Consider the following 14,883-nt stretch of genomic DNA (forward strand, 5'->3'; position numbering starts at 1 on the left):
TTAATTTATCCCAATCAAAATAATATCATTCAAAGAAACCTGGTTTCCCAGTATTATTTTGATATTTTTGACACGCACACACCCAAGTACACACATACATAGATTTTTTTCTATTCTGCAAAATGATAGAATCACATGTTTATCAATGACCGATACGCACTTAATATATCTTCTTCGTTAGAGGGGAAGCAATTTTATTGTTAGAAATATTTGATAGGATGTTTTCGAATAAGAATTTTAATGCAATGGCGAATTTACTTTGAAATATAACTGTTAAGATTTTGAAAACCTGTCGTAGAGGGTAATCAGCCCCGTCATTACTGATATACCTACATCTTTGTTTCTTTTTTTATCAATTTATAACTTACGTTAATACTTGTTTATATTGTAGGAATGGATTTCTACGAACTCAGCTGGTTAAGTTTATCCTGAAATTTGTCAAATACAAAAAAGACCCTTCGTGGATGTACCTGTTGCCACTATTACACATCAGCAGTGGCTTTTGTTTTCCATATGACGAGCCTTTTACCGACCTCACTCACAAACAACTAATGCCAAAGTGGTGGGGGACCGTTGAGATAAACGAGACAGTCAAGTGTTTCAAAGCTGCAAAAGAGGATTGGCAGATGTAAGCCTGATTTAATATATAGCCCTCTATGTACGTAATTCTTTTGAAAATATCGGTCGTGGAAGCGCAGGTCAAGTAAAGTTCGCCATTTTGATTTTAAAGTGACAGGAGAATGAAGCGAAGAAATAGTGTTATACGATTGGTCAATAGAAAAACAGGTAAAAATGTTTCTTATCTTAACCAATCAAATCCTTGTATAATATTCAGTGCGGAACAGTATAAATGCGCTATACATTGCGATAAAATACTGTCACAAGCTAGATCCTTGTGTACTTTATCAAAACAATTACGTATGTAGAGGACTTTCCTTCAGTTGAGACTTCGCAGATCGATAAGAAAAGAGTTTGTTTATGGAACGCACGTGGAAATTCTAGTCGTTTTTTCTCTCGTAGGAATCGACCAGAAATGGTGTTTGTATTCATGAATAGAATGGACGTCGAAAACGACATGGATTGAAAATAATGGCATTTTGTGAAACTTTTTCTCATTTCTTTGCTATAAAGGGATTTTAATGCAATAAACAGCGTTAACGCTTGGATTGATGCTTTCATCACAATCACAAAGATAACCATGATCTGGTCGTTTCTTGCAGCAGTGTTCTTGTTTATTCAGCATGATGTTTTTGTTCGATTGGGGGCCTTATATCTTAATATACATATATAGGCCGATTTTGTAAATATTTGATTATGTGACTAGCGCCTGTGGTTCAAACCCGATAAATGTTAATTTTGGTAGCTGAAAATTATAGCTGCTGCTGTATTGGAAAACATTGCTTTCAAACACAATTTTGGCTATACTGTTGGTGTCAAAATTACGTCTACCGCTAAAAATGGATAAAGAATAACCATTTTTAATTATCCATTTAGGCTTCTAGCATTCAATGAAAAACGTAAACGGCTTGATTGAAGCAAAACTCGTGTACTATTATCATGCCTCTCATCTTCCATGAAGCGGGGTTTATTGCTTTTCGCATGTTAGTCTATCGGTCGGTCCGTATGTCGGTATACCAAACATTGTCCGATTGATAACTAGAGTATGGTTGAGCCTTAGGTCCTCAAACCTGGTAAGACGGTTGATCATGACCAGCAAATGAATCCATTGATTCTGAAGACATTAGGTCAAAGGTCACGGTTACCGTGACCCTGGATACAAAATAACTTGTCCGATTGAGAACTTCACTATGCTAAAGATTGATTTGGCCTGAATTACTCAATCTAGGTAGGGAGATTACTCTTATTGATGCTAATATTTTGGAGAAATATTCAATACCTTCTATGGAAATTTGTTAAGTTTCTTTGCGGTCGTTTCGACGATACCATCTTTAATTTATCAATGTATGTTTACGGTTTAGAAACACAGCATTAAATAACAAAATATGTGAGGATTTAAGTAAAAGTTCTGCTATGTGTAAACACGGGAATATTTCAATCCGAAAATAGAACACATTCGAACATAACCATTCTATTTCAGACCAATGCACGAGGTTGTATCAACCTTAATGCCGTTCTTCAAAATAGACTTCTATCTGTCGCGAAGCTTCCTAGCTTGTTTGGTTACATCTGAAATTCAAAACATGATTGGGAAAGATTTCATCTCGCTTGAATCGTGTTGCGCTTCACTGCAATACTGGAACTTCCTGAGCAAAAGAGAGTTTACCTGGAGTCAATCTGTCACTCAAAACGAGCTGGTAAGTTATTAATACCTATTATTCTTCATGCTTCATAGAACAAAGCATTATATATATATATAAACATAAAGTTCAAATATTCAAATCCCTATATATACATAAAGTTAAAAGCTACAAATCCATAGCACTTTTTATAAGCACCCCCCTCCCCTCCCCCCTTCGAAGTAGCGGGAGTATACTCCCTTACACAAATCGTCCGTCGGGCCTTCGGTTGTTCCGTCGTTGGTACACTAAACATTGTTTGATTGATTATTAGATCATTCTTGGGATTAAGGTGCTTGTGCTTATCGTCAATCTGGGTAAGGAGGTTGGTAATGCCCAGCAGATAATCTTTATTGAATTAAATGTCTGTAAGTAACGGTTGCGCCGACTATAAGTTGATGCATAACAAATTTGTTGACTTACCGGAAAAAACAACTGGTTGGGTTTACTGTGCTCACACTTGGTAGGGAGGTTGGCCCTTATAAATATTGAGATCTACTGGTCAAAAGTCAAGGTCACAGTAACATTGATCACAAACACTTTGTTAAATCAATATAAATCCAATACTAAGACCTACGGTGGTTGGGAAGGTTGGTCAATACCAGTTCATCCCTATTACATTCAGATCAACAAATCTAATGTTCAAGTCACCTGATTAACCACAGTCATGATAAATACCTATTTTAATTGAAAATTGCAAGACAATGGCCACCTTCTTAATAATAAAACATATTATCTTTTGGTTAACACTTCAATTGACGTTAAAACAACTACATGTATATCTGCTATGAAATAAAAATGGCTACATAGCAAAACATGTGGTTCGAGCAATTGTATAAAACAACCTTAACGTTTTAAAATCAAAGGCTAAAAAGGGAAATATTATTTGGGTGGCTTCAATATTCCTGCTGTCAACAAGGCCTATTGTTGAGGCATTATTCTGATAATTTTCAGGCGTTTTACAAAGGTCTGCAGGAATTGAGGATGCGTCTAGAGAGGCAAAGAACCGACAAAAAGGTGTAAGTTATATTTATTTTATAATAGTATCCTGTAAACATTTAAATTATTTATTGTCAAAAATGTGAATTCCAAACAAAACGAGAATATAAATGTACTTGATTTACTCACGGGAAGTATCAAAATTTGTAAAAAATACAACACAAGAGACTTATTATTTCAGTCCGAGTGAAGAAGCCTTGTCAGTCGGTGGTACCGTATATCTTATTGCATAAAGTATGTCGTCTAAGACAAAAAAGGCTATGAATAGAGGAGGAATTTCTAACATAATAAGGAATAATGATTAGTGATCAATGATTTTGGAATAAAGACTGTTCTGACCAAATGAACACCTTTATTCCTTCCATTTTAAATGCAATATTAAATCCACAAAATTGCCACCGGTCTTGCCTTTTAATATATCAAGGAACTGATGTAAATAACATGTAGTATCTGAAAGTCGCTGGGTCATAGCTATTTAGTTAATTTCGTGTCATGCACATGGTCTTTGTCTACTAGTATCGCAACACACAAGTTTGCGCTCAAAGTGAATAACATTTGATAAATTCTTTTCCTGGTTGTTTCATTTAGTGACTGATATCTTTTCATGATTGCGTTTACGTTTTGACACACTATATATGTTACGTGTACTTTTTCCTTGCAAGCTGTTATTTTTTGTTTGCACATAGTTCATTTTATAATGGGTTTTAACAATATTCATCTACGCAATGGTCAGTATATCTCTTGCACAATATCAATGTTTGCTTGGTGGAGAACAAAGGCTTAGTTAATATCTCTTTTTTCAGTTCACTGCCTACATGGGAAATGACATACAAGATATCCGTCGATGGTGTTGACAACGCGTGCAATTCAAAAAGTCTTGAAAGTCTCGTGAACTGGGTGCACATTTTCTTGACATCTATCTCACAATTTTCTGTGCTTTGCAACGAAAACAAAACAGGCACCTTTGATCCATCTCAGAGTGTACGTGACATAGAGCAAAAACTCTTAGCATGGACTAGACGCATGTATTCAGCAGGAAAATTGACATCTGCATCGATTCCAGAGTACTTAAAGGTAAACGATGGCATTTAAAATACATATCGGATATGTCACTGAGTCGAATTTTGTATAGCACAAACATAAATTTTATCAGTGAATCAATTTGGCAACTTGGAATATTAAAGATAAATCTTCTTTATATTTGAAATAATTTAGATTTAAGGAATGAATTGCGTTATTGATTTCATTATCGGGCTATTAACGGAGTTGGGCTGGTCCAAGTGTGTGGAGTCCGAAATATTTAATTGCGTTTATATTCCCGATAATGACATCAATCACGCAATTCATTCCTAATATTTATACCAGTAGTTAATTATTTATTTCCATAATTGTTAACAAAATACATAAATTCATTTTAGAACACTTCACAGTAAGTCTTTCTCACCAATGCTGTTTATAGAACGACCCGAGTGGTTTACACGTTGTACTGCTGCGGACAGAATAGCCCCACAATCAAATTATAAATTTAAACTTTTCAACATGTTGCTTAAAATATACTGCGGACTGCTAACGCAATACAAACAATAGTATGCGTTTTATGTTAATACGTGATGATTCGCGATCCGACCATATCTGGCAATGTTGCGTCCATCTGTAAATATTCGAATATTTGTGAAAAGCTGTTAATTGAAGAAATGGATGTCGCGGTGTTAATATTTTTCTTTGCTCAGAATATTATGCTAATTTTGGGTTAAGCAGACTAAAGCAGTCTGATTTGAGACTTTAAATTGTTGAAGGATCCTGGAAGAACATACTCATCTACATTATTTTTGGTTAAATGTACTGCCGAACCCGGCTGTTTCCCTTCACATAAAGTATAAATGTTACCAAAGTATATCGTCGTTTTCTCAAAACTAATTCTTTTTTCACACCCTAATTAATTTCCATTTATTTAGAATTTCAACCCATGAAGTCAATATAGGTTTTTTAATGAAGGTATTTTTATTTTTTATTCTAGTCTTCCGTTCTCAAGTACCAGTAAACTCAGAAATGATCTGTACTCGTATCCGGTTCCGGAAAATGCAAAAAAGTGTAAAATTATAGAAGCATTGGTTTTAGCTTGTTGTTATGCTAGGCAACGCCATGGAAAATACGCGTTTTACGTTGAAATATATGTTATAGTCAATGAATTACTATCTTCAGTAAGCTACAATATTTCACAGCGACGAAGGAAATAAATATGTATGTGCTTTGTCAAGTATCTTTATGCTTTGTGATCGCAAAAAATTGTCCTCAATAAGACTGAATCAGATTTCGAGTGCAAAATTTATTTTCAAATAAACGGACACGCGATTGACGACCTTTTTAAATATGATCTCTTGAATCTTTTTTAATTCTCAGAATTTATTTTACTTTTATTTAAGTTTGATACAGAAAGCCGGTCAAAAATTATATATAAGCTGGCCATTATTGATTTAGGAAAACAAATATCTGAATTTGCATATATAATATATAATTGCATTTTGGAATTTTGAGGCTTATATAGTTATTTTTCAATCGGAAAATTCAAAGGCAGTATTATTATTATTATTCATTTTTTTCACTTTTAATATACACTGCCTAAGCCAGGATTTTAAAAGAGCAGGGTTAAATATTGAAAATGGCAGGCATTTTTTTTGTGAGAGTTCGATAGGCTGTCGCCAATATAAAAGGAGTGGTTTGAGTGATCCGCCCAAAACACCCAAATGAATTGGCTAAGTGTTGGTATAAATAAATTGCTACTCATTCATAGTTACTTTTTGAATTGTGGCTTATGTAATGTGCTGATAGTTCATACTGTACTCCGATGTGAATGCATGTACACTTTTTTTATTGCAAACATCAAACATCATACAACTCAACAGTAGTCATTCAATGACTTACACTAATTGATGTTTTCTTGTAATGGATGAAGAGTTGTCAATACAGTCAATTTCTTGATGTAGACCATGCTTAAATTACTTAACCGCTTCTAGACTGTTGCACTTTAGAAACAATATTCTGGCATCGGATTTTTAACTAATATCAGACTCGATATTATTTGACGCTGTAAAAATTTTCAATGCGGTTGTTATAGATTCCAAATAACTGTATTAAAGACTGATTTAAAAGATGAATGTCCTCTAATAAATATTGCATAACCCTTTATCACAATGTTTTATGAATAGTGTATTTGACTCGTCAATGTGCTTTCGCTATATCACCTCTCGTCAACAGTAGTTATACTACATGTGTGAACTATTGTTTAAGAAAATACGATCACTTTTCCTGTATGTAGTTTAAATGGTCCATTGTAAAAATAATTTCTAAACAAACATCCTTGTTCGTTCACGTGCGCTTTTGGTTTAATTTAAACAATATTGAAAGCAGAAGTAACATGCATATACTTTATCTATGTTATTCCAGCCAAATAATAAATTTCAGATGTGTGATAGCTTCATATGTCAAATTTCGTTGTTCAAAAATGTAGAGGAAGCCTGGAATACAGAAATAAAAAAGGAAATTTCAAAAGAGGTAAGTGTTTTAGTTTGTCAAAGTTTAACCTTGAATAAAGAAGTATGCAAATTAATTGTTAATACAATATACAAATATGGCAAGGATTGAAGAAATAGAAAATGCGATTGCTTAATAATTGCATAATGTCATTATACTTTAATGCATAACTGCTTTATAATTGTAACAACTTTTGACGTAACGTAACAAAAGAATGTCGTTAAAATATTTTATATATAGCGACACATTATGTATTTAGTGCTTTAAGTAATCAATGTAAAAGTATGATATATCAATTTATTATATGTCTATCAATTTCCTTTACCATATCCAACAGCGAAAATACAGCACGCCGTATTGATAAATCCGTGTCACCATACTGTCGTTTTCTGATTTCATATCATGCGAGTAACTTGTGTAGTCTCGGAACTACTTTTGCGTTGCTAAAAATAGCTTGAAAAAACCTGTCCACTTTTATATGAAATAATTAATACATAGAAATATCTAACTTTCCTCACGCTCCAGAAGCATGTAAATATGCAGGAACATGGTTCTTCAAAGAAACATGAGGATAAGCACGAAGGTCGAAGCAGAGAACACTTCCAATCTATCAGTATCTAGACATCTAGATGTTTCCCATTTCAAATAGAAATAGCGATTGACTCACGAACTTCCCTCAATTCTGCATATAATGATCGTGAAAAATCCTGCGAATGTTCGCTTGTTAAAAATAGCCGCGTAACGTACGCAGGAAATGCCGATTAGCCTACACTCGTAAAATAAGTACCGTTTTTTTGTGCTGTGACATTTAATAATTGTTTTCGTATCAAAGTTTGTCTATTTTGCTAAGATCTAAAACATGTCCTTCTCATTTTGCGCAATATAGTGAATTCTGTAACTTTGGAATTGTTTCGCTGTTGTAGCCTCCCTTGACTTCAATACACAAAAGTACGTAACACATTCATACGGTATGCAAGTATATAATAAATGGAATATTACAAAAAAACGCCTTCCTGGTGATCTGTGACTCTTTCGGTGAGTAGACATGTATTAGTGTCGACCTGCGGTCTCGACGGATACGTTTTTACACACCGAACTCGACGTGATACAGGTCATCAGAAAAGCGACATATCATAATATCCCCTATATGATGCATCAGTCAATTGTAACCACGGCCCCCAAGGTCCGGGGGTATACCGGGGATAGCCGGGGAAAAGGGCCGTGTTTTTACCTTCTCGGTGGCCCGCAGTGCCGGGTGAATGCGGTGGTTTTGTATTCGCACCAAATATAGAGGGGAATGTGCCTTACTAAGAGTCCCTGGGGAGCGGGGGCTTTTGGCAGGGATTTTACCGTCAGTTCGTCCGAAAGTGGGCCGAAAGTCAAAGTCCCCGCTTTTCCCCGGACCTGAAGGGGCCGTGGTTACAATTGACTGGTGCATAATATTAAAGTCGTGGCAGTTCAATACGGAATTCACTAAATCTACTCAGATAATATTTCGTTTGTTGTTAAAATTTCAATCAAAAATGGCGGGTGATAAATGTAGTAATTTTGCATCCATACAACATAATTAGGATCATGACCATTAACTATTCTTCACAACAAAAGTTTGTGAACAATGTGTTTTATCATGTTGTTAATTTGTATGATTTTTCTTAGTTATTTAAAGTAAATTTTAAAACTTTTTTTAAACTTTAAGTTAAACTTGATTACTTTTTACTTATTTGCTATACTGACGCTTCTTAGCTACGTATCACCAAAATATGGGCAAAGGAATGCATCACCCATTCTAATGGTTTTCACATGGGTACAAAAAGGATAAATGCACCCACCATGAACACTGGTAACACTGGTCCCTTTCTGTTTGATTATCTTATAAATAAATGAAAGCCCAATTAAAGCTGCACTCTCACAGATTGAACGTTTTGACAACTTTTTTTTGTCTTGGAACGAACCATTTTTTGCGAAAATGTATGGAAACTAGTTAAAATAAGACTGCTCACAAAAAATTAGATCGCAGATTTTTATTTTGCGAAAATTGATGTTTTATTCCTTTTTCTTAAATCGTTAGTAACGGTTTAAGCCATAAAACATTACTTTTCGAACGGAAATATGAAAATTTAAGATCTGATTTGTTGTCAGCAATCTTAAATATTTGGTTTGAAGATATTTACGCAAAAATTTGCTCTGCCCAAGACAAAAAATTTAAAAAAAACCTTGTAAAAATGGTAAGTCTGTGAAATTGCAGCTTTAAAATGAAATTAAGTTATTTGTATGTAGCAAAATTTCATTGATATTAGTATAAACAATAAGCACTACTTTGATGCGCTTTTTAATGTAAGTGAGTGTACTTAGAAAACAAAAGGAAATAGGTTTTTAGCCATGGTCGATATGTTAAATCTGTCAAACGAATCAACAAATTTTTTAATCATTTTTAATTGAATAATTGGCATGAAACAGAAATGACGAATTGGTGTTTTTTCATGTAAAACAAATTTTTTACAAACACTTGCAATTTCTCAACATTCCCTGTAAGTTCTGTGTTAGGCCATGAGCGTTATGTCGGATTCTCAGTATTGTTTCTTTTATGTGCTTTATTTGAGATAAAACTAGATAACCACAACCCGTTGAACATTTGGTAAAAAATGTTTTAGTTTTTACATTGCATTTGCCATATTTTAACATCTTAGAGCTGAATGTTATCGGCAATAAGCGTGATTCAACAATCAATGTTAATATTTACTGTGACTTTTCAAAAACATTAAAAGTTCTAAAAAATCATTGGTAATTTGTAGATGTTGCTAATGCGGTATCATTATCAAAGCATTATTTCTTTTCCAGATCATGACCGTCCGCGGTTACGAGCATGCGTTGTTGAAAGTGTTTTGCAGCGATCTAGAAACTTTCAGCAATGAACTTCAAACGACTTTAACGGAAATAACATGCGAAGTATATACTATATACATATGCTTAAGAACCATAGTTGCAAGTGCAAACTAGATTAATTTAAGGAATGAATTGAAAGAGTACGGGGAATGAACGCAATTGGAAGTGTGTGGAGTCCGAAGCCGTTCATATCCCGTTCATATTCCCGATAATTGCATCAATCCCGCAATTATTTCCTTATATTTACACCAATATTACATTATTTCATTCAAAAAATATGTAATCCTTTCTTACCCATTCTTTAAATAGAACTACCCAAATGTAACCTGAAACATTTTTTAAAATGACGTCACAATAACGCGGGAAAAACATTAACCACTTGAAATCACTTTTAAACTTAAAATAGATATACTTTTGGCAACAATACGTTTAAAATATAATAAATAAACACTTTCTGAAATGTTGATTTATAATTTATGGGACTTACTGACACAGATCCGAACATATCCGAAGATGTTGTGTTCATCAATTGATAAACGCAATTGCCGAAAGGCAGTTCAGTTAAGGAATTTAAGTTGAGATGTAAATATTTGCATGTAAATGGTTGTTGTAAGTATTGGAGTGTGTCCTTTTTGAAATTGCAGGTCGTTTTGAATGGATTAGTTGATGTGAGAAACTTTCAAGCGATGCAAATGCAGCTTGTCCAACATACATTGTCAGACCATTTCACAGAACAATGGCAAGTACGTGTCGGAAATGAAGAATCACACAGGACTTTGAAAATTTTGCAACATGGACTTGAATGGCCTGCAATGAAATTGTTCTACAGAAGTCTTGGTAAATACGTATATTTAGAAACAATGTATGGTGTCGATAATGTGTTTGCATTACACAAAAAACATAGTCGGTATTAAAAACTTTGGTTTATTTTTTTTTTAAAACATTCATTTGCTCATCATAGTTAATGCTGTCCTGTTGAACATTAAAATATAAGATACATTGATTTATATTAAAAGCATAAGTTCATGTTTTTATATAATGTGCATCTGTAAATTTACTATATGCTACTGTACCCGTAGGGTTTTACCTTTTTATTTAGCGGCGCCATATCACGGTATAATTGCTACAGCCATGCTTTTCTTTAATGTCATTGCCTGCCGTTGGCGGCGGCATTGTGTTACAATGCAAAAGGCATACTCGTTCCGCATTTTGCGGTGGTTTGTTATGTTGGACCAATCATATCAAACTATCTTTATGATGACTTTGTTATATATCCATATTTTACTGTAGGTGTAATTACACATTAATTAATCTTATTCAGTTGTACAGCATACATAATATTGTAATTGGTTTGTTAACACATTGTCATGTATTCATGCCTCACCTAAAATAAAAGTGTTTCGTTATCTTTTGATACAAAGATGCACTTGTAAAACTACATTGATAACTGTTCATAAAATCGTTGCACAAAAACGAGCGAATAATAAACTATAAAAAAGAATATCAGAGAACATTTTCTCAACAAACCTGAAATAGAAAACTGACAGCTACTTCACCAGCTATAATTTTGCATGAGGGGCGTCTTACGGGTAGCTGCGTAAATAGCACCCTTTTTGGAAAGGGGGTAATTCAGAAAATATATTAAAATAATATATATCTCGGAAAATAAGCAAAAAAGATTTTTTTATTTCAGTGTAAGATCGTGTTTTATTTAAATCTAGATCAGAGAAAAACAATAGTTTCAGTCGTGGCTACGCTTTCTTTATGACACTCGTGAAATAAAATACGATCTTACACTGAAATAAACAAGTATCCTCTATTTATTCCATCTACCTTTATGAATGCTGCATATGTCTGAAGACAGCAACAGTTAAGACATAGATGTACAAATTAGCGTATTATTTATAACGTTGAGGTATGTTTGATGTCTAAAACCTGACACATCTATGCCCCAATTGACATATTTATGCGAAAAGCTAACCCAGCAATGATCAAGTTGCTGTTCTTGTTAATGATGATGATGATGATGATGATGATGATGATGATGATGACGTCGAGGTTAAGTTCATATGCTTATAGTTTTATAGTGTTGTTTTTAACCTTGTTCGCAAAGATAAACCATTTATTAATATTCTGTATCTTCCAGGAAATGGATCGAGTGGTCTTCTATCTGGTGAAGATAACCATAAACATCTATCTGAATCAATTGGTGTTCTGAGAGAAGCATGGAATGGGCTCTTGTCTGGACACATCAGACTAAATATGCTGGAAATAATGTGTTCCAAAAAAGGTACACTTGTTGAAGTCATTTCTCTCATCTGTGAGATGGACAGTGCGTCAGTGGAAGAAACAATTGAATTACGATCGAGAGAATTGCAAGTGTGCAAACTGCAGAAGGATCAGATGAAAATATTTGTGCAACATTGTGAGAACGTAAAAGGTAAATGATTATCAAACATATTTCATAGCGACTACAAGCGTCTCCTTGTTAGACATATACTACATGATAGTATATGATATAAAGCATGCGTTTTGCAATTGTTGACAATATATCGTAGTAAGATGTTAAAAGTATATTATGAGGAAAAAATGGCATATATTAAAATCATGCATTAACATACTTTTTATTTTGTCTCAGAGTTTTTGCGTGTCTCCGCGACGGATATTGTTTTTGTTATGTTCAAGAATTGCAGGTATCGACCAACTATTTAAGCAATCGTTTGTAGGGCTTGAGAAATAACTGAATATGGCATTTCTTGTCATATGGTTAAGTCGCAGGATAACGTTACTTTGAGTTTTTGTTCTGATAATACAACAATCGAAATAACATCAACATGGATGAAGAAAAGAAAGAAAAAAAAATAAACGAAACATATTAGAAGTGGTTACCTTAATCTCCGTACCGAAACAGGGTAACAGCCTATTCTTACATTTTATCTCCGATTTATGTTTACATTGTAATTTATGAAGGAAAATGTCTCTTTTATTCTAGAAGCCGTTAATTGTATCATTCAACTTCTTAGACAACAAACAGAAGATTCATTCTTAGACGAATTGTGCACAACCCAGACTGTAGACGACAGAACATCTAGTAAGCAAACTGTGACATACATTGGTGTTGATAAGGAGCTGTTGGATGTTTTGCCAAATATGACAGAACGTTCGAAAAGCAGAATATTCGAACACATGTGGTTTGCAATGTGTAGTCAAATCTCCGAGGAGGTGAAGTCTATTCGGGAAATATTGGAACTCATTTGGAAACCTGTTTCAGAGAGGTATGTTTAATATGGATCAAACTTTCAATAAAAAATAAATAAATAAAATTACCAATTCTTCAAGAAAATGATTTCTCTCAATTAAGAGATATCCATATTAGACATGGCACGTTCACTTTGCTCATGTTTGCGTCAAGCCAATCTTTTCATGTGTGGCCCGCCCGTATTCTTATGGACTTAAATAGGCAATTGCGAGGTGTTGTTATCTAGCATATACAGCATTACTGTCTTATATATAACATCATTTAGAAGTATTCAATCAATCTGTTTCAAAGTAATGCTTATTTGTTAACATAAGTAAGTAGAGGACATAAGTGAATTGACTAATGCTGCCTGCTAGAATTTGGACGTTTATGTTAAATATTTTCATTAAACCATCTGTCGTGGATATGTGAAATGAAATGTTTGCAGTTAATTTGCTTAAATGAAAGATTGCTCTCGTCCTTCATTTTAATGTTTCTTTAATACCAGGGTATGAAAAAAATGCTTATTGTTATATTTTAGATATATTTACATGAAGGACTCTATCGCATCAGGAAATGTAGAATTCTCCGAGTTTGAGCAACACATACAACCTCTTCAGAATGATATTGCCATCATACAGGATGAGCTTGTGATGTGCGGCATTCCGAAGTCTACAGTTGATGAAAGAATTAAACAATTTTTGGAAAAGAAACATTTAGATACCTGCAATACAGGCGCTGAAATTCTGAATGAAATAAAGAAGCGAAACAATCTACGGGGAAATTTCACGGAAATCGATGAACTTGTTGCTGCAAGTATTCAAAAATGAGGAAAAAACAACATTTTTAAGTATTGTAATTGCAGTTAGGTTTTAGGTTACTAACATACCCACTATCATTTTTATCAATTCGGTTGAGCCGTGCAAGAAAATTACGCGTTAAAGACCCGTTTAATTTAAAATATACCGTAGGCACTTCATCTAAACGATGACTATTGCTATGGAAAATGCGTGTATGCCGTTCTGTAAATAGCTTTTCATGTGTCACAACTAAAATCTTATTTCATGGTACAAGACGTTGCGTCTTGTTTTCACTGTACGTTCAGCTGGCGTAGCTAGACATGGACCTTCTTTTAACACTAACATTTTGGTTTCAGAATTTCACAAATCTGAAAATGAAAGAATGGCGAAAACCAAAATTTCCGGAATTTCTAGAGCAGATAGATGACAAAAAGACACGATGCCTGAAGGCTTATGCTGAATGTAAGCAAGCCGTGCAATGGATTCGCAACTCGATGGGATCAGGTAAAATTACACATTATTTCATTAAATGAAACTAATGTTAATTCATTTTCAACATTAAAATTAAACGATTTTTGTCAATAATAGCTGCATTAATATTTCAAATTGTGTTGAATAATTCAGAATCAAAGGTAAATTTTGAAATAAAAACATATTCGTTGAGTATTGCACTATTTATAATACTTACTAGGAGGAAGAGATTTGAACGTCTTTGTTGATCTCGCAATGATGTCTGCTGGCGAGGAGCCAATAAACATCACAAAAGTTCAGTGTCTCCATTCGTCAGCCACTGGATATGCCCCGCTGTTGTTTCATATACAAGAATACTTTGGTTACATGGAACTTATTGAAAAGTGTGAAGAAGTTTGGAAAAACTTAGATAAAAACCCAAAACTACCGGAGCAATTGGTAATAAAATATGTTAAATTGATGAATTATGTTTTTGCATTAATATGTATATGAAAAACTACAGAAACAAACTCAGTAGCATAAAGCTTATATATAAACATCGTTTAACAGGGTAAACGCCAACGACATAGAACACAAAAACAAACAATCACAAACCCAGAAACACGGTTTCAAGACTGTTTCAGTAAAGCGGTTAAAAAACGCAAACAAAAATACAATGAAACAC

The 14,883-nt window shown here is 33.9% G+C and overlaps 1 protein-coding gene across 2 annotated transcripts in view; it reads left to right on the plus strand.

The window, feature by feature from the left end:
- The window catches only part of LOC128205637 (E3 ubiquitin-protein ligase rnf213-alpha-like), a 108,420-nt gene that overhangs the window by 18,163 nt on the left and 75,374 nt on the right, over nt 1-14,883 (plus strand). For both annotated transcript variants that reach the window (XM_052907441.1, XM_052907442.1), the window contains exons 9-20: nt 392-628; nt 2,099-2,315; nt 3,252-3,316; nt 4,100-4,370; nt 6,759-6,848; nt 9,666-9,773; nt 10,355-10,547; nt 11,857-12,150; nt 12,703-12,985; nt 13,490-13,760; nt 14,105-14,252; nt 14,440-14,657. In XM_052907441.1, the coding sequence (XP_052763401.1) occupies nt 392-628; nt 2,099-2,315; nt 3,252-3,316; nt 4,100-4,370; nt 6,759-6,848; nt 9,666-9,773; nt 10,355-10,547; nt 11,857-12,150; nt 12,703-12,985; nt 13,490-13,760; nt 14,105-14,252; nt 14,440-14,657 (2,395 nt within the window). The remainder of the gene's footprint in view (nt 1-391; nt 629-2,098; nt 2,316-3,251; nt 3,317-4,099; nt 4,371-6,758; nt 6,849-9,665; nt 9,774-10,354; nt 10,548-11,856; nt 12,151-12,702; nt 12,986-13,489; nt 13,761-14,104; nt 14,253-14,439; nt 14,658-14,883) is intronic.

This window comes from Mya arenaria, chromosome 10 (assembly GCF_026914265.1).
Source record: "Mya arenaria isolate MELC-2E11 chromosome 10, ASM2691426v1".
Taxonomy (NCBI): domain Eukaryota; kingdom Metazoa; phylum Mollusca; class Bivalvia; order Myida; family Myidae; genus Mya; species Mya arenaria.